This window comes from Pteropus alecto, unplaced genomic scaffold (genome assembly GCF_000325575.1).
Source record: "Pteropus alecto unplaced genomic scaffold, ASM32557v1 scaffold109, whole genome shotgun sequence".
In the NCBI taxonomy this organism is placed as follows: Eukaryota; Metazoa; Chordata; class Mammalia; order Chiroptera; family Pteropodidae; genus Pteropus; species Pteropus alecto.
In genome coordinates, this window is record NW_006494608.1 from 4,233,843 (window position 1) to 4,258,019 (window position 24,177).

At 40.0% G+C, this 24,177-nt stretch overlaps 1 protein-coding gene across 3 annotated transcripts in view; it reads right to left on the reverse strand.

Annotated features, from left to right (window-relative positions):
• The window catches only part of GLI3 (GLI family zinc finger 3), a 268,708-nt gene extending 245,980 nt beyond the window's left edge, over window positions 1-22,728 (reverse strand). For 2 of the 3 annotated variants that reach the window (XM_015599524.2, XM_015599523.2), the window contains exons 1-2: window positions 22,497-22,728; window positions 8,173-8,337 (exon numbers count right to left, since the gene is read on the reverse strand). In XM_015599524.2, the coding sequence (XP_015455010.1) occupies window positions 8,173-8,296 (124 nt within the window). In that variant the 5' untranslated portion in view covers window positions 8,297-8,337; window positions 22,497-22,728. Of the gene's footprint in view, window positions 1-8,172; window positions 8,338-22,496 lie in introns of those variants that run through there. The other variant, XM_015599525.2, reaches the window with a different exon arrangement.
• Window positions 22,729-24,177: the final 1,449 nt, after the last annotated feature.

Sequence of the window (24,177 nt, forward strand, 5' to 3'; positions counted from 1 at the left end):
TGAAACTACCATTTACGGAACCATGTGGGAATGGTCTCCTAAGATTTAATAATTGGGATGGAACTCAACTTTCTACCACTAAAGGTCTGGGGGAGTGGGGGTGGTAAAAAAAAGAAAGAGATTGAGAAGAGTCAAAGAAAAGAGAAAAAAGCGAGAAAGGAAAACACAGCAGCCTCAATCAGGCTAGGAATAACATTTATAAAAAAAATTTCCCCTAGCTGAGGTTAAGTCCTATCTATAAAAGTACAGGGGGAAAGGATGATGTTACAAAAAAGAGAAGAGAAGGGAAGAGAAGAGAAGAGAAGAGAAGAGAAGAGAAGAGAAGAGAAGAGAAGAGAAGAGAAGAGAAGAAAAAAAAAAACAGAACAGAACGAAGGAAGGAAGGAGGGAAGGAAAGAAAGAAGGAAAGAAGGAAGGAAGGAAAGACTTAACAAAGCCTTTGACATTTTTTCTCTAGGTTAGAGATGCATTAAATGTTCTAAGTCTAACCTGGGCAATTAATTCATAGTAGTGAAACAAACAAAAAACCCTCATTAATATGGCTGTCTTATAGTTTTAAGTATTAAATGACGTTTTAAATTGGCCTAAAATGAAACAATACATTGACTGCACACTCAAAAAAGACAGACTGGCAGAGATACTAGGTTATACATTTCCGGGCAATTTTCAAGTACATTTTAGTTCTACCATTTCAACAGGAACGATTTAAATAAAGAGGAAAAGCAGGATCTAAAAATCATGCATTTTTTAAAAAACATACTAAATAATACCAAACAATTTCTGGAGTTCTAATGTTTTCTATTATTACTGATGATTCATACTGTATGTATTACTATATCGAGTATAAAAAGTAAGTGTTCAAATTTTGGGGGTGCTGGAACTATTCATGTTTGTGATGGTGGTTACATGATTTTATAGATTTGTCAAAACTCATAGAACAGTACACCAAAAAGATTGACTAATGTTGTAATTTAAAAATAAATAAAAATTGCAGCTGATATATCTGAAAAGATTTCCATGTAAACGAGATAACAGAAGGTTTCTGCTTTCCTTATCACCCCGCCTACTTTTCTACATGGTTCTCAGTGCTTAGCCTGGTGTCCTCTAGCATCCCATGGTGTGGGCTGCCTGGAAAGCCCATCCCCTACCTCTCAGCTCAAAGTGGTGCAGGATGGAAGGCCACAAAATGTCTAACAAAAGGGAGACTCCCATAAGCATCATTTTGGCCCCAAGCTTCCACTCTTCCATTGCTATTTCTGATTTTGACCAGTTTGTTTCTGGAAATATGAAATACCCACATCACATGATCACAAGCAATCAAGGGCAACCCGGGACCTTTCCACAAGCAGAACACATCATGCTGTGGCTTTTTTTTACTCCCAAGTTTGAGAAACTGTGGCAAGATAGGGTTATTTATTCCTAATTTATCTGAGTACCCAAGCAGTGCCCTTTTAGAAGAGAAATCCAGTGGCTATATACAAGAGAAAAAAAGGAGCTCCCAGAGAAGCCCATTACCATAAAATTATTGATTTCATCCTAAAACTTCAATGAGTATTTATGAATGAGAAGTACACCCTAAAAGCATCTGAATCGTTAAATCCAAACTGGTGGCAATTTTAAGACCAACAGATTGAAGTGTTGTTCCCTAATCCCAGATGTTATTATCTACTTGCCTGTCAAGCTACATCCTGATGACCACCACATTTTAAGGACTTTCTGTTAGCTGACCCCTCTAATTCTCTCAGATTATAGCTTAAACATTCATAGATTATCAACAAATGATGTTGCACCAAAAGGAATGAGATGAAACATATCAGTGAATTAAATCCTGTCAAAGTATATCCAGTAGAGGCTATTATTGCTAATAATAGTTAAAATGTTTGGTTACTCACTATACCAGCCACAGAGATTTTAAGTAATTAGCCCAAGATCACACAGCAACCAAGCAGTAAAGGCAGGGTTCAAACCCTGGCAACAACACTACTGCTGTACAATACATGCTCCCTGACCTCAATGAGCCGAGTAAAGTTCTGGCAGGTCTGTGTACTATACTGGCTTATTCAATATCTGCTGAAGCCTTCCCAGTACAAAACACTGAACAGGAGGTGACGGGGCATGGAGAAAAGACAAACCAGGAGCTACTCTCAAAAAGTTTTAAAATGTAAAAATTTAAGTGTTAGGAGAGAGGGATGAATAATTACGGCAGTGAAACTATTCTGTATGATGGTGTAATGGAAGCTACATGACATTAGTTAATCAGCTTTAACAAATGCACCACACCAACGCAAAACATTCCTAGTAGAGAAAACTGTAAGGGTGAGGAGAGGTTTATATAGGAACTCTGTACTTTCTGCTCGATTTTTCTGTAAACCTAAAACTTCTCTAAAATATAGCCTATTAATTAAAATAATAATTTAAAAATACAAAAAAAAAAATCAAGTTTTACTAGGTAATTCCCAAAAGGACACAAGACTACATGGAGAAAAAGAGACTGAGGACATAATCACATTTGAGAGTAATTTAAACATGCATTGATATTAGGGAAAATACTTGTTTTATGCAGGAATAACATTTTAACAAAGGCAAAGAGCCCTTCTATTTAGCTAAGGCATATGTTATGGGTGGGACAGTATAGTGGTAGCATATGAAATTAGAAAGTCAGACTGGGGTCAGATTTTGGGAGATATCTAAATATTAAGCAAAGGACATTGAACTTTATAAGTAGCTGGGAATCAGTGAAGGTTCTAGAGTAGGGGTATGGCATAAGCAGAACAATAGAAAAATTAATTCTGCAGGAGCAAGTTCTATGAATGAGAAGAGCAGAGACCAAAGGCAAGGTGATTAGATAGGCTGCTTTAATTGTATAGGCATGAGGTAGTGAGGTTTTAAATAGCACAATGCAGTAGCATGGCCTAAAGGGACACATGAGTGAATAATTACAGAGGAAAATCTATCAGGACCTCAAAACTGGTTTGTACATGGGAAGCATGAGGGAGGGGTCAAAGGTGACAGTGTGGTTTCAAGCCTCGGTGACCACACGAAAGCCGATATACTCAGCCAAAATAAGAATACAGAGGTTACCAGGATTCAGGGACACGAGTTTAGAACTCAAGAGAGCCAGGGCTCTTAGGAGTATCAGGTTATTCATCATTAATTGGTTTAAAAATGTAAAATTTATTTTAAAAATAATAAAATCTAACTCTAACAGCCCAAACCATCCTATTAATGGAAAGGAAACAATTTACCCCAAGAAAAGAATCAAGAAAAGAGACATGACACATGCATATTTTTTCTCATGTTAACGCATACAACCAACATTAGTTTCCAAGGTTAAAGAAATCAAAATAAATTCTCTCGAAATTATCTTTTCTATTTTCTGGCTTAAGTAAAGGCATTCAGAAGGAACGTACAGAAACTTTTTTTGATCCATCCTTTCTTAATATGTGCAAACTTCCTCACATTTGGGATTTATGCAACATCTTGAACTATTTTTCAGAGTCCAGCAAATTAAAAATTACTTTTGCCAAACAATTTTCCCTAATATGAGAACGTATATGTATTTTCAAGAAAACACAATTCTTTGTTAGAATTCATAACATTTAACTCATCCACATGATTTGTCCTACTAACAATGGCTGACATTTGCTAAGCTCTTACAACGTGTGCAGCTTTTAGAATGGTGCAGGCATTGCCTCACTTAATCCTCCCAGAAATCCTGTGAAATTGGTCTAGTTATTATCTTGGTAAACAGAGGAAGAAAATGAGATTGTGAGAAGTTAATCTGCCCACACTTGGTGTTGCCAGAACTCAACCCAAAATTTCAGATCTCAAAGCCTGTGGGTGCTCCTAGCCAACAATCTAGAAAATGAAATCTATTTTATCTGACAGTCCTTTCCATCCAACTGTTGCATGCCAGGAAATGGGATGTGGTCAAGAAAAAAGATGTTGAACAACTAAAGACACAAGAAACCAAAAACTCACAACCTTGTGTCTATATGGTGTGAACTGCACAAAACGAGTCATCTTACTCCCAACCAGGAGGCCAACAGATATCACCATTAACATCCATGTATTGGGACAGTTGAAAAACAAATCACAAGGCCAAGAAGTAACCAAAAGTTCAAGAGGGAAAAAAAGTAACTCTTACGTATCTATAGACCCACAGCACTTACCCCTAAAACCTCAAAGAATTTTTTTTAAGCAAAGAGAAACCAAGCCCTTCTTTCTGAAAGAAAGTGAATAGGAAACTTCCCCTCCATTATTAATCTATCAGTTTTGGTTTTGTATTGCATCACCATTAGCATAATCATTTTAGCTTTCTATCACTTTACGGTAGTCCCCAAAAACTATCAGATCTGATAAAAGATCCCCAAGACACACATTTATTATTAGTTTCTTAATTTTTCAAATCAGGTTAATAAGAAATATCAGATCAAAAAAAATTCATAGGCCAAAAATAAACAAAACACTTCAGACTGAGAAGTTGGTATTTGCAAGTCACTGGAAGAAATTTTATAGGATAAAATGTCTGAAACATTGGAATATCTAGATTAACTTTTATTATTTACAACCCACAACATGTAGCTTAGAAATCTATACCAGAAACAGATTATTAAGGCATTTTACTTACAGTATTAGCATATTACCGGATTTGCAGATTTTTAAGTAAACAATGATACTTAATATGAGTGCACACTTTATATGTGAAAGACACGTTAGATTCCAAAAATAATCACTTACTAACTATCATAATTAAACATTCGGAAAACTAAATGTCTTCTTTTTTGTCATTTATTCTTAATAAATAACACTAAAGCTTAAAATCTAACTATGGCACATGAAACACATACTGTGGTTCCTGAGTAAGAGTAGGGAATGCTTTATATGTTAATATAGGTTCTTAACCATTACAAAAATCAAATTTGCCTTGTCTTATTGCCTGTATAAGATTTAGAAGTTTTTCATTTGTGTTATTTTAAATTTTAGTGTTAAGAGGCAAATGCTTACTTAAAACGCTGTTTAAGGTTTTTGAACCATTTTGGTTGTGTGTATGTGTGCATTAAAACAAAACTCTATATGAATGTTATTCTAGGAATAGATACTCAGCTGAGAAAAGTAAGAAAACAGATCTGTAAGGACATGCAGTGGAATGTGCATGGTTTGGCGGGAAGACTCATAATCAGAACAAATTGCAGCACATAATGGCTGGAAAAGTTAATTAAGTTAACCTAGCACAGTATCACAACAAAACATTTTTGTTTATTTGAATCATTAAATTGTGGACAGGAGAGAAAATGCATATATTACATCCATTTGGTTCTTAGTGCTAAACTCATTTTTAATTGTTCATTTATACTTCCCTGAATTTCAGAGCTTCGTAAAGGAAGCATAAGAACCCCCTGGAAACAGTAGCGACCAGTACTACCTGCTATAAGATCAAAATTATTTTAATTTCCTTTTGGTAAATAGCCTCAGTGTAGGTATCCAAGCACTTATAAAATGTTTGTAGAAAAAAGAGAAAGAAAGGGAGACAGAGACAGAATGGACAGATATACAAATGACCATGGCAATGGCAGCCACCAGCCAGCACACACAGTGAGTCAACCTTTGAGCCATTACCCATGAGCTCTAAAACCCAAATGAGGCATAGGACCAAAACCCAGAGACAAGCTGTTTAACCACTTTTAAGTGCAGAGGAAAGCATGCTTGCAGAACGAAGAAGAGACTAGGCCCGTCCACTCCCTGAGCATGATCCTGGAGCTGGAAAGAGACTATGAACTACTTAGATGAAACAGAGGACTGTTAAAAGGTCATTACAATTATTATCATTGCTTATGCAAAGCAATCACCAAGAAAGAAATGTATCTTTCTTTGTTTTACTTTTCCCTTCATTAAATTTGTTGGCTGATTTTCTTGGACACTTCCAGTAAGGTTGCAATCATGTTTAAAAACACCACTTCCACTTTTAATTGGAAGTAAAATCCCTTTAGTAGAAACAGGAACACTGAAAAAATGGCCAGAGTACTGCAAACCTGACCAATGAGTATTTGCCCCCAAAAGAGATGGGTTTTATACCCATTTAGGAGGGCACACATTTGCTTCAAAAGCAGAGGCGGATCAGGGCAGGAAGCCCACAGAATCTGGATTAGAAATCAATGCTGTGGTTATTTCAGACTATAGGACTAACTTTGTAAATCATGACTATTCCTTCTCTGGGATAATGTCCTTGACAGGCATGCTGGCTGCCACAGGGCTGCTTAGGTTACTTCTGTTCCTAGTCACCCTAAATGGGCTCATAAGGGCAACCTGTGATCAAAGAGTAGCTGAAGACCAAGGCAGCAGCACCGAACGCCTCCAGAGCATGTCTATGGAAGTGGCAGAAGAAGCAGCATGAGGAACAAACCGCTGTTTTTACTGTGCTAGAATTCACAGAAAGGACAGTGGCTCATAGAGACTCCCCATAACACTCTGTCTTCTACCAACTTACACTGGTTCTCGCCTGTCTTCACACTCACATGCTCACACACATCCACATACCTCATACCACTTACTCACACACAATTATACACACAAGCTATAAAGATTAAGCAAAAGTTGATGTTTCATGAAGCATAAAATACAGAAAGTGCTTATTCCATCAAAATTACCATTAAAATTACCAAATAACCAACACTGCATGGACTGATTCTACTTCTAAAATAATAAATTTGTCTAACTTTTACAAATTCCAGAAAAAATGAACAAGGGTCACATGATTTTTTTAAAGGAGAAACTATGCCTTCTATAAACACACTGGAAGAATAATGCAAATATCTGGCTTAATAAAAATAAATTCCAGTCCTGACTTGAAACATCACAAATAAAGGTAGAAATACAGATATATTATCATATTTGTGTAAAGAAAAGTCATTATTTTAACACAGACATAAATATACCTCCCTAAGGATCAATTCAAAATAGGACTCATTAGCCAGCAGGTTCAATGCCAGCCCCTCCCCGCACCCAGTAAAGCCAGAAATGCATACTGGTGACATCCAGGAAGGAGGAGGGCGCCAGCACAGCACATACTTATCATGGACAAGGATAGGCATAGAGAGCAGGCTCCTTAGAAAGTCAGCTCAGGCAGTACCACAGTCAGGACAGGAAGGCGCAGTTTTACTGGATTTCTGCTGTTAAGAGTCTACGGTTCTGGGCTGAGGTTACCTTCAGGTTCTGACTCTCCAATTATATGTAAAAATAATTTAAATCAACCTAGTAATAGTTTTCTTGAATAAATAAAAGATAAGCCCACAGGGAAGGAGGAAGCAAGTTGGTTCATGCAAATCAGTGTGCCCAGATATGCAGTGTCCAGAAACAGAACTGCCAGCCAGGGCATGTAGAAAAGTGGAATGCAATTCAGGAAGGCCAGGTGGCTATGAATTCTATAAACGGCAAAGGCAATAATGACCCACGAGAGTGGAAAAGCAGAGAAAGGAAGGTTACCATTGATCTATTTAGTTTGTTTTATCCAGAAGCAGCTCTGGAACTCATTTTCAATGCTCCATGCCTGAACTGAAATGCCTCTCAACACATGGCTTAAAATACCAATATAGCATATAGAAACAGTGGCGCTATGTTATCTCTGAACACAAATTAAGTAAATTAAATTTTTATAAGCCAGCAGTAAAACCTGTATCTCAGATACTGGTGTTACCTTGAGGCTCAACCATTAACAACTTCTAAAATCTTTTAAAGTAGACCACTTAAAGTTGGGGGTGGGAGAATCCTGTCACTAATTTTGACAACGCAACTTTTGTACCTTCTCTAATAACTAATAACTATTTGGACTAGTATAGACTTTCCATGTGAAATGTGAAGTATTCTGAACTCCTGCCAGACTAATCAAGACGATTTCCAAAACGCCAAAACTGCAACTTTCTGTAATAAATAAGCAATCACATTTACATCTCAAATTAGAAAATTTGGAAGAAAACGTAACACCTTCAGTACCAAAATAGAGATTACGAACTCCTGCCCAAACTGTACCACCAACCCCCACTCTCTAACCCCATTTTGCTTTAGCCTCTCATAGAATAAACACTGGTCCAGGTGCAAAAGATCAACTAACAAGGAATGCAGAGAATATAAAAATGACTGTGGGCTTGGATGCTGGTAATCCCTGTGGCTGCTCACCATTGGAAGTGGTACTGGAGGCCACGGCTTTCTCGCTGACATCTGCTCGAGTGGAGCATTTCACTACAGAATTTTCAACTTTTTTCTTCTCAGTGGTCGTGGAGCTGTGGGACTGGGCCTCCATGATGCCTTCTCATTACTTCAACTCTCTGCTACCAGGAACACCTAAATAAAACAACAGGCCATCAACTTCAAATAAGAGTGGGGAAAAAATGTCACTCAAAAGCCCACTTCTGTCACCTGAGGAGGTGCCTACAGCTTTAGTGAATTCAAAATGTGGAAGAGCCTTTGCTACATATTTTATTGCAAAAATGCCTCAAGTTCTATTAACAAGTCAGTCAAATGTGTAAAAGGAGAACAGAGGGCAAGGTCCATAATGTGGGACCTTTCCCAAATTCCTACTGGGCATTTGTTATTGAATGGTCTAAACATCTCAATTTTTAGCTGTTTATAGTGTGAAACCCAAGTGTCACTCATAATACTCTTTTAAGCCACATCTACAAACGTCTCTTCAGGTGGCCGACTTTATAGGAAGTGGCACTAGGATAACTTTCCAAACAGGGGAAGGTTTTTAATTAGATGTTTTAAAAAGCATGCAACAATTTCTCAAATCCAAACCCTACTCAAAGTTCTGAATCAGAAAATAATTTAGGCCAAATAGCCAGTGATTTTTGCTCCTCCTCTCTAAGATATCTGAATTGCAATATGCAGCTTAATCCTAATTCCATTCAGGTAAACCATACTCTTTAAGGTTTCTTAAAATGAGACCATTTCAATTCATTTGAGTTATATCTTGTTAAACCAAACAAAAGTAATAGAACAACACACTCTCGACCCCACAGAGAAAGTCAAAAGACTGCCAACAGCAAAGACTGGAACCACTTAAGAAATATTAAAACTCAGCTAAAGGCAAGTTCAGTTACTTAGTCTTTCACTGGCTTCATTCATGTGATAATAGCCCTAACTCATCATTCATCAATTTTCACTCAATTTGGTTCACGTTCTTTTTTTGCAATCATGGTCTATGCTTACAAAGAATACAAGAAAAGATGACGAGTACCCTCTCTCTAGAATGTTTTCTTCAAGCTATCTAGATTGCAACACTTCAGTAGAGTTATCCGCTTCTTTTCTACATTTAGCAGGCAATGACACCATGTTCAGTCAAAACAGCAATCAGTGAAGTAAAATAAGCAACTGCTTACCTGACTGAAAGAATTAAAATACCAGATGAAATATTTTTGGTCATCCTTAACTCAACTTTGCAAGGGGAACTGCAAATTCTTTTTTTACTGTGCAAGAAATCTGGAATTCAAGTAACTAGAAATGCTTAAGACCCAGAGGCTGAGTGGCACTGAAGGACCAGCTTTTCCACTAATTCCCTTTTCTTTTCCTAGATCATTCATTGTAAAATGCACAAGTTATTTAAGAACAGCTTTTCTGGAACAAAAAAGAAAATAAGCACAAAGCTAAATTTACATATCAATTGTTAAGATCCACTTCAAATTCAGAAATAGCCCTCAAAGACCCCTAACAAAGTGACGGTGAAGGAGTTCAGAACTTCCTTTCAGAGGGCAGCCATCGTGCACAAGTCCAGAGGGCAAGGCCTTGTTACCGGCTACCTGAATGGAGTTGTTCAGTTCCTCAGTTTTCAAGCACACAGTGGGACTTAACTTTGGGGGAGAAGGTGCAGTTCTCTTTAAGAAAATGTTAAAAGTTATGGATCCTCTCCCCAGAAAAATACCCTTAAACACTAGAGTGTACATTTAATTTCAGAAAGAACATGGGCCCTCCAAGCTTTTCCATGAATCCAGATAAAGAACCCTTGAGGGAGAAATTTTCAACAGCCCCTTCTAACTCTAACAATCTCGGAATGATTCTTTTTTTTTTTTTTTAATGCTCCCCAAAGCTGATTAAAATGTCAGTCTTTATAGTATGCCACAGAACAATTCATCCCCATCCACAGCACTATTTATGAGTGGTACAAGAGCCACCTGAATCGGTCTGCCACAGAGCTTGTGAAACATTCAGATTGCCTGGTCCAATACTGGATGTCTTGGAGGGTGGCACCAGAGAACCTTGTATTGTAACCAGCACTAGTGATTATCAGGCTCACCAAAGCTTGCAGACAACTGCTCTATACATTTTTGTTCACTACTCTAAACCCAGTAAAGTAGGTACCCATTTAAGTCTTGGCTGACTAGATGAACTAACGAATGGACTATACACCCCAACTGAATCCCAACAGCCTGCATGAGCCTAGCCTAGTACCCATCACAATGATGAACTCTTTGGAATCTTTGCTAAAAAGGCCATCTCCTCTCCAGACAGTAAGCTTCAAGAGGACAAGCCCTTGGCTATCTTCCTAACACCTCGTACCCCTAAGAATGTGTACCGAGTAAAGAAAGGATCTAGTGATGATGACTCCATGACCCAGATGCTTATACAGTGTCTTCAATCTTAAATCGTCACTGGTTTAGCTACATATCTTTTATATCTAGTGTTTCTTTGAAAACTGGCAAATTACATAAAAACTAAAAACTTTAAAAGGAATATTAATCAAAACACCCCATCCTCAATCATTTTGGATAAAGACACATTTACTATAATTGTTTCCCTCAAAACACATAGTTTTATTGGTTGAATTTGAATGGAGTTTTACTAAGTTAAAACTGCACACGGAGACAAGCCAATAGACCAGAAAAACCCATGAGGAGCTGGGATTCCTGGTAAGGAATCAGTCTTTTCCTTAGTAGATAGAACTAATTAACAGTAATAAGGAGACAAGTCACCAAAGTTCCTTGACAAACTTGGTTTTTGTAAAGTTACTGGTTTTTTCCCCAAGCAAAGGACTTCATTTTAACAAAGCAATAAACTCTCCAAATACTCAACACCACAGAGAGAGGCTCATGGGAGAAGAGGTAAAGCCCCAGGCACTGACTAAAATCGCACTAATTAAAGGTGGCAGAGAATACTAATTCCTACCCCCCTTGTTTGAAATAGATTTTTAAAAAATTAGGCCCTTGGTCACTCAAGAGTCTGCCTCTGTCTTCTATTTTGACAACTTAATTTTGGATCTCATTAGTAAGTAACTAATTATTTAAAAGTGTAGCTTGTACTTGGAAGAGGGCTATGAAAATGGCAACTTGCCAAGGCATCATATCAGCTTATTTTACTGATAAAAATACAACTTTGTCCCTGTCCATTACAAAAGAGAAAGTTTTAACATGCTCACACCTCATCAACACTATGCACTAAGAATTAGTGAGCAGAAGAGTCCACTTCTACCTGTGATGGTGGTTTTTTCATAGATTAAGCGAAGTTGAGAAATTTGGTCCTGAGTTGATACTCAAAAGCCTGAGGTATAGAAGTGACCAGTAAAAATTCCTGGTGAAATCCTAAAACATACAAAATTGGGGCAGTAGCTCACAGTACTACTTTGAAATCCTGGAATTTCCTAAACAGTAAAGTACAACTTATTTATGTCAAGGAAAACGTTTTGGTTTTGCTTCAAGATTTTTCTTGGAGGAAAATATCAGTTTTTTAGATATGAATAAAATGAGAACTTTCCCCTGACCATGTTTCCTTTTCTTACAATTCCACACTGTTCTCCTTCAACCCCTTTCTCCACTGCAACATACGTGCAAAATTTGCTGGCATGTCCCTTGACTTTTTATGCTTATGAAAAAAAAAAAAAAAACTGTAGCTGATGTTTGAGTCCCAGATGCTTGAGTATATTAAAGAAAAAAATACTGCAACCAGGAAAAACTGCGCTAATAGTGTATGCCTGCTAAAGCCTAGTCTCCTAGGTAAATAGAAGGGTAAAGATTCCTTCCTAAAAGCAGTCCTGGCTTGTCCCCCACTCAACCATTCCTGAACCTTTTGTAATTTCCCGGAAGCCTAAACCCAAGGCACAATGAATTCCAGACCCTATTATTAACCTAATCCCTCTCCTATTAACAACCTGCCTGCAGGTGGGTCTTTTCTGTCTAAATTATAAATCTAAACTTGCTTCAAACTCCTGCAAAGAAGGCATCTAAAGCTTCCTGGAGCCACTGACCAGGTGAGGATTTAGTGCGCGGCCAATTTTAGAGTGTCAGCAAAAGGGGCAACATTGACCAAATTCGAAATTCTTGTGGGGACCTATATTGGAAGCATTTTAACACAAAAAGCCTCAGGTGGCCCTCTTTTTAGAGTAGCCACTAGGGCTGCAATAAAAATATCCCCAAACAGAAACTTTTATCTTTGTAAAAACGAATTAATTGGAATTATGGTTTTTCTTAGGCTGTGGGGCTAGGTAGTTCTCTGACAGCGCTGGCCTTCTGCGCGTCCACGCCGGGCTCCCTGCAGTGCTGTCCCTCAGACGGTGCCAGGGACCGCCGCTTCTTTACGCCCTAAACACTTCCCTGCCCCCGCGGCCGGACCTCCGGGTCTCGGCGTCGCAGTCCCAGCTCCGAGTCCAGGGCATTCTCTCTGGAAGCGCCGCGCCGCCGCGTCCCTGCTCCTTTCTCGGCAGCGGTCAGGTCCGGTCAGCAGCTCAGGTCCACACCCGGGGGTGGCTCCTCTAAAATGACGGGATGTCAGGGCCGCGGGGACGCTCCCAGCCCCGTTTCCATCTTTGCTCCTGCAGCGGTCTTCCCGAAAATACAAAACCGGGCAGAACAATCCGAACCCCGCAGAGGCTCTGCTGCGGAAGAAGCGCCCCTATCACTTTCATCATGCTGATTACCTGCTCCACGGGAATATTCTAATTAGAGCCCAGCAGCATTTCCAACAGTTGTCAGTGGCAGCCCTGCTTTCATATGTACGCAGCCGTTTTACCAGCTGAATCCAGAGGTACAACTTTCCAGGTACTTTGCAATGCAACACCCTGTGTGTCGCACTACAATAAAACACTGGGAATGCCATGTCTTCAGGATACCAAGCGGGTGTGCTTCATTCACAAAACTTGTAACTCATCGTCCATTAACCTGGACCCCCTAATACCGTTTCTTCATTAGCAGCCCTAAATAGATTCAGGTGTTGAGAATGGGTAAGGTTCATACACATCTTGTCATCTTTCAGGGAGGGAGGCCCTCAGTGGAGTTCCAAAGTTTCACCTTAACCGTGAGACTTTACGTAGTAGAGAGTATGAAAAATCACAATTCTAGAAATGTGCAAAAATCAGTCTTTCACCTTGCAGGTCTCTGAGGTGAAACTTAGGATCTAAATGGATTTCTTTAACCTGCTCTGCTTAAAATTTTTAAGAGAAAATAGTAGTACTAAAACCAACATTTAAAATGTTTGAACTGTACTAAACAATTTTTTAACCTAAGGTGAAATGAAATAGTAATTATAAACCGATAACGCGTCTTTTGTGAACAGACTACTTAATTTATTTCTCTCATCCAGTTGGTTTATTTTTAAGTTGCCTGAACTTGGGCAATGATTCTGATTTTTTTTCTTAATGTATTTAAAGATTTAAAACAACTGAATTAAAAGCTTGATTAATGATAACCTAATCAGTTTCTGATAGATTAAAACAGCAACTGCCAATGAGGGATCAGAAAGAGAAGGCATTCCAGCAGAGCTTTTAACAGTTAGAGATTAGGCCTTAAGTGAGAAATTATTCTGTGCAGCTTAGGGAACTATTGCTCAAGTGGAATAAGGCTTTCCTCCAAAGAAATTACATTCACTTAAACCTGCCTGTATGTTTATGAACTGAATGGTCTCCCTAATGCGTTAATATTTTAAAAATCTAAAAGGCACCAGCCTATGTAAGGATTTCTGAGGGGCCTCCTCTGTATCACTGAGGAGAGACATTTCTCTCATACTTTATTTCTAGATTACCTGCTACTTCAAGATGCCACTCTTGGAGCAACCATTTTGGTAAAATTCCTATTAGTTATACCTTCCTGTAGCATTAAAACTCAATTACTAAAGAAAATGAATCCTTTAAAAAAAGAAATTTTTAAAAAATCAAAAGGCACAAACCTAATGTTAACTTTTTAAATTTTCATCAATTCTGAAAGTGAGAAATAGACTGCGTTTCAATGAGCAAAATTTAGGGAATTTAAAACATTTAGTGGACTTCACATAATAACGCATTATAGCAAACCTCTCATAGGTTTTTGAATGTGGTTGATGTTTTCTTGTGCTCAAAATGTTTCTGAACTTAAAATCAATTAGACATGCGTAGTCTGTGACATACCAACAGTTCCCAAGATTTCTAAGGCTTCCTCCCCTTTCCCTATCAGTACTTTTCTGCAAGAAAAAAAAACTCAATTTCCTAAGTTCTTAGTGAAATCTTCATGAATTTTTAACTATAATATTGTTAATTGTACAATTATTTTACCTTTACATATGATTTACATATGAGCAATGGGGATTTTGCTGATGGTTTTAAGATCAGTGATAGTTTTGTTTTTTTATTATTATTATTTAGGGTATTTTTTTCCATAATCAGGAAAACCTAAAGCCTTACTTGCAGATAAGAAAGCCACAATCTGTTCAAGGTGCCAAAGTAGTTCCCCAAATTTGCTGCCTATTGTTTTCAATCTTTCCTTCATTTCTGAAGCTCCTGGTCTCAGATAAGCAGTATTCATGACATCTCCAAATGAAATTACTCCAAGGGGAAATAAATGCCTGGCTAAAGATTAAGTGAATTTGGTTTTAGTAAATTAACTACATCAAAATTTTTAAGAAACCCGTATATTGAACTTGAACCACTAAAAAGCTTATTTGACATAATCATTCCTATTATAGTTAAAATCACAAATGACATTTTGTGTGCCAGTTTTACTTTTCTGCTATATGTATTCAAAAAATATCAGCTACTCTGACTTTCTCTGCTGCCAGTAGTACTTTATGAGAAACATTTGAGGGGATTATGAGGTCTCTATTTAATAACTGTTACTATAAAACACCAGTCTAGTATACTTCAGTGAGTGAGGCTTTGCAAGTGCCATTCATGAATGAACAATAATGTGAAGCAAGCTAGCATTCCCCCCACCCCCGTTTCTGTGGGTTTGCTGAGACAAAATCCTCAGAGATCGCTAAGTCAGTTATCAATCTATAGATCAGCTAAATTCATGAAAACTATATTTTCCTTAAACCCACAAAGTCAAAAAACATGATCAAAGGTGTCCCTTGTCTTGTTTCACTGAGATTTATAGGAATTAAAAATTTTCACACATTTTCAGAAGAAAAAAAAACTAACTTTAGAAATTATTCTTATAGAACTTACATAACTTTTGGTTCCCAGGATCACATGTGTCTTTACAATTCAGCTTAAGGGAGAAAAGTACATATGTTCTATGAATAATTACTTTTAAACCATCACAAATATTAGACCAATGCCTGCTAGTTGTTAAAATCAGCTAAAGATATCCCAAAGATACTTAATGTACTATTTTGTGAAGTACTGTTTATCACATTTTATCCTCCCAATTTTAAACTTGTGATTCTTGAATCTTAGTTGTAGTTTAAAAAGCAAATTTTTCAAAATGTAAGGATTTTTATTTAAGGTTTATTCAGTAAAAATTATTTCTGGTCCACTAAGTCTATAATTTTGCTTATTCACAGACAGAATTATTCAGCTATCTTATTTTTCACTCCTCCTCCACAATCCTGTACAAAACTGCCAATGCAAACTATACCAAATTGCACACCCTCCCAATGAAACGCTTTGGTATGCAATTTCATCTGAACAGCCACAGCTCAAACAGCAGATGTTGTCCACACTTATGGTCACTCCATTCAGGTTCCCATACATCTTAGTTCATTTAGGCTTCATTCTTAAGTTGCTGGCTGAGGTTTCTCTACACAGAGATAACTTTCTTGAGACTTTTTAAAAACATCACAAAATAAAATTAATAACAGGGTTAACTGCCTTATTCCTTCATTACTGCAATTTTAGAGTTATCGTTCATCTAAATTGTAGGTTTTCCATCTCTTTTTGTAAAAACCAATAGTTTATCATGTAAAGCACTCAGGAATATTGTTAGGTGTTTTATGCAATCTTCAAAAAAAAAAGTCAAAGTAGCTATCGCTAAAAATTTCCACATGAAAATGAGCAAATAAGATGTCACATTCCATTCTAAAGGTGCAGAATCAATAGAGAAATTTAAATAAAATTACACTTATCTCCCATTATTTAATTTTGTGGCAAAAAAGTCACTCAAATATACAATCAAGTGCTTATGTTTAAAACATACTCCTGTGTCACACACATGGCACACGCATGTGCACACAGAGTCACTCCCACTCCTCTCCAAAAAAAAAAGTAAAGAACTACTAGCTGTTTCAAGCCAGCAATCAATCCAATTTACTGCAGGTACAATTTATATGTACACTGCATGCCACAACAAAACCACAGTGTGATGCCAACAGGGCCCTTAAGAAAGTTTTCCCCTAAATCTCTGGAAAGGAGCTTTAAAAGAAAGCAAGGATTACAGTCAGCCAGAAGGTAGGGAGGGAACTCACCTCAAACTCAGCCAAGCGGAAATCAGAGCAGTAATTCTACAAGTCGACAGAGTACACTTTCAAAGCTATAATAGTGTGAAGAAGTGCTGGGCAGCATGGCCTGAAGGCAGCACTAATACACTGATGACTAATGGCAGGGCTGGGGCAGACAATGAATTTGGGGCCTGAAAACTAACAGAAACCATGCAGTACTTTGACAAATGGGCTTTCACAATTTCATTCATTGAATAACCTTTAAGCACAAAATTGGCTCCGGTTCCCTTGGGAATTATATGACATGACATGTTGGGCGATGATGTGAGTATTTTCTTTTTTAATTATGACTTAGGCAAAATACAAAAGTACCTATGTAAAGACATAACTATAGATACTACAGATGCAGATGTGAAGCTCAATGCGATATTGCCTTTCAGGTAGGGGCTGAAATGTTCCAATGCCACCTTATTAACTATGTAATAGCTTGTTCATTCACTTTCTTTAGAGAGCCGTAGATTTTCTGGGACATTTTGTCCAGTTGAAATATACACACATAGAACAAAAAACACTTTCACATTTTAAAAAAATACTAAAAGTGGTCATGAGTAGCTAAGAAATGTGGCACTAAAATATGGTGTATTTAGAATTACAAGTGGAAAAAGTCTGATTTTAAGGGGCTAGCAAAGAAAAGGTACCTTAGAACAATTAAGACACCATGTAAAGTTTGCAATGACATTCCGTTACAAAAACATTTAACATCTAATTTCTTTCAAACAGTTCCCCTCCCTCATCCCCGCATAACTAACCCTTCGATGTAAAAATAATTTTGGCAATTTTTAAAGAGAGAATGAAATACCTCAAGTGTCTCTAAATTAACAAATACCACTTACTCTAGACAGCATTGCCTTTAGCAGCTCCTAAAAACTTAAGAAAAGGATCTTAAAACAGGAAGCTTAGTGAGCTCATAAAACTGTTGTTGGAGCCAGAAACACATAGCATATTTAATCTGCAAACTGTGAGAGTCTACAGTGATTTCAGCAAGATCTGAGGCATGCCCTCAAGGTTTGCTGGGATCTGGGATTAAGGGGTTGATAAGAACCTCTACTGCCCATGGACATGTTTTTCTTCTGCAGTTAAACACAAATGCATAGAGACGTTTGACTGCTGCTTGGCGTTACTGCTCAAGTTATATAAAAGCTTTGCAGCTCCTTTTGCTGTCAATATATCAAAGTTTAAAAAAAATCATCAAAGTGTGAAATTTCATTTAAAGTCTTTGCCGGTCTACAGCTCTATTTCACAGGCCCATCAAATAAAAGTAAAGATGAAAAATACACTGAAAGTACTTGAAAAAGTTTGCAGCAGTACCCCTGCCCTGTTGTTGTTTATTCTGCCTCCTTTTATTTGCTTTGAAACTAGAACAAATCAATTTTCATCTAGAAAAATGACAACATGAAGTGAAGGGTAGCATCTTCTAATAGACTTTAATGGAAAGACAACCTGAAGTCATTATTAGAATGGAATCTTTTAACAAATTAAATACACACACATTTCCTCTACAGTCACTTCAGCATTTTAATTGCCTCTCAGAATATAAATTGGCAGAAATTGTCTTGAATCTTCCAAAACAAATCAGACTGACTATAGAATCTGAATGCCAGCAAAACTAAAACCTTCAAAGAATTCTTTAGCTGGGGATTTACAACAACTGCATAAAGAAGAAAAGTCTGACTTTTAAGATAATCTACTATAGTCTAAAAGCATTAACATTCCATTACTAAGGTTTTCTTGAGGATTTCATGACTCATTGATTCACTTTTCCTTCAAGACTGGTTTTTCCTAGTACATTACTGTCCATATAAGTGAGTGCATGGAACAATGATCATGAAATTGTTTCCTTTCATAAACTCCCAAACCCTATCCTCAAAAAAAGGGGGTATCTCAATGAGCAGGACACCTTACAGGGAAAGAAGGACCTCTAACCGACTAAGCACCAAAGTCTGAAACCCTTACAATATGCAGATAATTAAGAAAACTGGCCTAGAAACAAAGGAAAGTTCAACTTTTAGGCTTGGGCATAAAATTGATAAATTAATGACTCTTGCATTAAATAAGTAATGAAATAACTCAACAGAGCCATTTGTCATCAGTATTCATTTTCTCATTTCTGTGTGTAGTCCTTTGCAAATCAGACATACAATAAAAAGTCTTTATACCAGGGTTCAATCAAGGAATACAAATATTTTAAAGGTACCAGGAATTGACAGGTATCCTACTAATCTAGTAATAATAATATAATCTATACCATTTAAAGTGCTTCACAAGACACCTCTCACATTGGACTTATTCAGGCATCTTAACCGGTTTCCCTAGGCTGACTTTAAGAATTATACACCCTGAAAGGATCTCCCCTCAGGCACAGAGTTTCTAATTAAATAGCTTTTAGTACAAAGTAAATTCTCTTCTCTCTATAAGTATGCTGTTACAACTAATATAAACATTTTTTTGTGTTTGTTTTAGGTCTGACTGTAGTCCACCTGTCCAAAGTATATGTGTACCAGGTTGTTAAGACCAATACTTCCCAACATAAACAAATTCTTTAGATACTTCACACAGTTTACATTGTTAAGACCAATTGCCATTCCCTTAATATATTCTCACAACTGAAATATTGTAATGCTTTGGAAAAAAATGAAGATATTTTGAGGTTATTTCACTACTTTAAAACATAGCATTTTCCTACTTCAAAATAATCTCGACACGTGTAATTAAGAAACTGTCAGACTATTATTAATTTTTAATTTAAAATCTAAATGAAATAATTACAAGAATCAATCAATAAGGCACCTATTCAAATTACAGAGCAATTACGTAAACATTCAAAATTAATACTTTAGGCCAACTCTTAAAGATTTCAGTCTATAACATGCTAAGACATCAAACAACACAAAAAGCCTAACATGGGAAGGATGAATAGTTTCTGCCTTAAACATACTAAAATCAAATCATTTTAGTTAGCCAACGCAGAAGCCCCCCACCAGCTATGCCCATCCCACTCAAGCTGCAACTCTTTTTAAGTTAATTTATTTCCAGCAGACACATATTTCAGGGATCTAAAAAATGGTCTCATCCAAATTCTGTGCAAAATCACATGTGGGGGAAAAGCCTAATTATTGTGAATTTCCAGCAAAGTGCTCTGGAAAGACAAATTGGGGAAAAGGAAAAAAGCAAAAGGAGAGCAGAAGGTGCTTTTTAGAACTAATAATACCAGTCAGGCTAACAGCACTGCCCACATCTTTCCACAGCAACCTCTGAGGGGAACCTAAGTTTTGCCACCCCAAAATATGCCTTTTAGGCTATTGACTTTTAAGCTGGTTATTAATAAATAAAAGACTCAGAAAGAAGCTTTGGTCCTCCTCCTTGCCTACCTAAAGGAATTCAGATAGAAAAATCTGCTTAAAGGACAGGAGCATCACATTAGCATATTATAAACTATATACTGTCAGAGAGAGAGAAATCTAGCAAAGCCTGTTTATTAGATATCCCTCTGTGTCCAATTGTTTCTGGGTGGCCCATCAACAATTTGTTTACTACGTGTTTGTTCTTTCTCATCTACCTGTAAATTGCATGCTTCCCCTTTGAAATCCCAGTCCCCTGCTTCCCTCTTTGTTCAGAACCACATATAAATCTCAACTGCCCAATGTGTCTTCAGGTCTCTTATTCTTGTCACCCCCGCATGTACATCCATAATAAATTTTGGACATTTTCTCCTGTTAATTTATTAGTCCAGCTGGAAGAACTTAGAAGGAGCTTAGAAGGAGGAAAAATTATTTTTTTGTGTCCCCACACCTCTGACTTAAGGGCTCTTTTACTTGGAGATGGGGACAGTCCATCATTTCAAACTGAAATGGCAGCTGTAAAATGTGGAACAGCTGGCAAAGAGCTGGGAGAAAATGTTTTACATAAATACACGTACATATAAACTGGCAGAGGGCCACAAGCACTGTACCCAAGGCCAGAATCTATTCGGCACTGCAAATCAGGGAGATGAGAAATTGGGGGCAGAAAGAGTGGGAGGAGGAAGCCTCCTTAAGCCTCTTTCTACAAAGGGTCAGCAAGCCTGGATCCAACTACGCTAGGGGTGGCATCTCCTGAAGGAGATGCAATCAGAGACAAGCACAAAGTTCAGGAAAAGATAAAAGGCCCGAGTGTGCAGTGGTGCTTTAGCCTCTGGCAATCTGCTGAAAAGACTCACAAAGTCTCCAAGTTCGGAGTAAATATTTACTCCCTCTCCACCTCCTCCCGCCTATTTTCCCTCTGCAACTCAAGAAAGTAACTGTCCCCTGCAGAGTGATTCATACAAAATCTGCTCTGTGAAACTGCGGCCTCTTAAAAAATTGTTGTAGGGGCCACGGTTACCCACATACCCGCACTCACTCCCTGCAGCTTCTCTTTATTTGTTTTCTTTTCTTTTCTTTTGTTTGTTTGTGCTGTCCCTGGAAAGGAAAAGAAATGAAGGAATCCCAAATCATACACAGATCATACACAACTTTCGCTTTTCCTCTATTACAGGGGAGGCGCGCCTCTCCGTGCACTTCGCTCCCCCCGCCCTCGGAAGGGAAGTGTTGGCTGGAGGAAGCCCCGCAGCGGCGAGCCCCGCGCGGACCCGCCCGCTGCCCGCCGCGCCCTGCACCCGAGGGGGACGCAACAGTGCGCTGGCCGGCGTCCGAGCTTTGAGAGTCTAATCTAGCTCGTCTTCACCCTTTGGGTGAGCAGTGGGGGACAGGGGTGCCGTCGCCGCTGTAGCAAACTTCGTACCCCTCTGGGATGTGCAGTTCTTCTGTCCGTCTCCAGTTGGCCGAGGGGTGAGACACTTGGAAAGGGAGCTTCAAGGAGGAATGAGCGAATGAAAGCCTTGCTCTGACGCCTTACGAGTTGCTCTCTAAATCTGGGTGCCTTTCACAGCCATTTTCACTTCCTCCCGTTCCCTTCATTGGGGACCCCCTCTCGACCTGGAAACGCCGGCGCGGCCGCAGGAACTGGCTGCCCAGTGCCGGGCCCGCGAAACAAAGAACTTCGGGCGGGACGTACCTGCGGCAAGCGGCGGCTGTCAAGTCCCCGAACTTCCCATAGACCCGCGTCTGGGACGCGGGCGAGCGGCTCCAAGCTCTGCGAGGCGCGGGCGGCTCGGGCTACGGCGAGCTGCGGGGCTGGACGCAGGGGACGCGGGTCGTCGACATTGTGCGGCGCAGGGGCCCGCGGGGCGCGCAAAGAGGGCAAGTCGGGGCGCCGAGTGTGCGCGACGGCGAGTGTGCAAGCGCGCCGGTGGCGCTGCCCCTGCCCGCTCCCCGCTCGTGCAGCTCCGGCATCGGTTTCAGGGATCGTGTAATCCGATCCCTTCTGACTCACAGGCCCTGAGTGACAGTTCTGATTTGGTTCACCCGCGGGAGGGAGGGAAAAGAGAAAGAAAGAAAGTCCCCACAGTATGCCCCTCCTGGCATCCAATCGACTTTCTGGAAGAAGGTCCCATCCCGGCCTGGAGACCCGCGCGGGTGGAGGAGCCCCCCCATCCCCCGCTCCTGCCCAGCGCAGCCCGCGCTACTCACGCGGTGGAAAAGTTGTCCCTCGGTTCCGCGCGTCCCTCCTCGCACTCTCTCCTTCCCTTCTCTCCTCTTCCTCCTCCTTCTGCCCGCGCTTCTCCTCCCCCAAGTTTTAACAGATGTTGCCGGACGCTCCCCTCACCCTCGCTCCCTCTTCCTCCGCCCCCGCCTCCGCCCAGTCTCTTTTCTTTCTGCTACTCCACTCCACGCCGTAGGGACGCGCCGAGCAGCTAGACCCCTGCCGCCGCAGGGGGCGAAGTTGGGAAAACTTGGGAGTGCAGCTTGACTTACTTTTGCTTTCTCGCTCCTTCCAGGCCGCACTGGGTCCCCGTGCCCAGAGCGGGTCCCAGCTGCGATGTGGCCAGTGCTGACAAGGAGGCGGCGCGGCGCCGGCTGAGGTCGGTGCTGGGGGAACCCCGGGCGCCGAAGGCCACGCGCGCGCTCCCTGCCCCCCTCTGCCTCCTTCGCCTCTCCCAGGTCCTCACGCAGACACATTCATGCCTGCTCCTCCTCTTCCCCCTCCTTGACCCCGCGCCCGCTCGGCGCGCCGAGGCCCCACCCACCCGGCGAGGGAAGGGGGCCGGGGCGTGATGTCACGGCCGCCCTCTCGGCCTGCGCTCGTTGCACCGCCGGGACGCCCCCGCCGGCCACCACACCAGCGGCCCGCACGCGGGGTCTGCGTTCTTCCTGCTCCTGTCGCCTCCCACCCCGCCTCACCGCTCCCTTTTCTCTCGCTCACAGTTTAAGTCTCTTTTTTTCTTTTAAGGCCTCTCTGAGCACACCCCTTATTGGCTCCCCCTCTACTTTTACATTTCCCCTGGCCAACCCTGAAACTCCTCTCACAAAAGGATGCTTTTGGAAACTCAGGGTTTTCCTCTCTGTCGGACTCATCTGCCTTTGGGGCCAAATTTGGGAAGTAGGAACTCCCAGTACACAGCTTGCTATCCCTATGGGCGATTTTATAAAGGACACAAAACAAAGACCCCGGGCTTGCAGCCTGGACTCCATCGTGGTGCTTGCTTTACCCTGAGCTAAAGTGTCTCTGTCCCTGATTTATTTTTAGCGGCCTATACTAGTAAAAATTATTTCCCTCCACCCAGCAAGCCTACATCTGTTCCCTCTCAATGTACCCAGCCTAGGCTGGGAACTTAAAAAATGAGCTCCAATGGGTGGTGGGAGGGCAAAGGAATAAAAAGAAAGAAAGAAAGAAAAAACTGACATTCCAAAATCCATTCTCCTGGGATAAACTGAGCATCTACCCACCTGCCCGCCGCCAGCAGTGCCTGGGAGCTCAGGGTGCACTTGTGTTGACTCGCTGAGCCTCTTGACTGAAGGAAGAGAGTGGGTGGATGAATGATTAGCTATTATGATTTCAAGAGCGTTTTGGGATTCAAATGCTTAACTGGAGAATTTTTTTTAACGAAATTTATGGTGGTGTTCACTATTTGTTTCCTGGGACTTGTTGCTTATCTCAAAGACTTGAGAAAAGCACACTGACATAAGCTTTTATGGTAAAGCGTGGAGATAAAGTAGGCCTGAAGGTCCTTTTTAGGCATTTATTTTAAGATTTCTCAACCTACCTCACCCGTTTTGTTTTCTTTTTTAAAGAAAAGAAACCCACCACTTACCATACAGAGTAAGGGTCTCGGGATGGAAGAATGATGGTCCCAGCTTCAATTCCCCACGTTAATTGACCTCAGGCCCTATACAATTCTCTGAGCCTCCACAGGCTCTGAGCCCATCTATGGGATGGTGATAGGAAAACCAGGCTGCATACCTCCCAGGATTTGTATAAGTATCCAATAAGATAATGCACGTGAAAGTATAACAGGACACAAATGTGTAAGAATTATTATATTTCTGCAATTGCGGAGAATTTCAGGCCACTCTCCCACATATATTCCTCCAGCATCCATTACAATTTTTTTGTATTCAAGTACTGTTTCTGCCTCAATCACATGAATGCAAATAA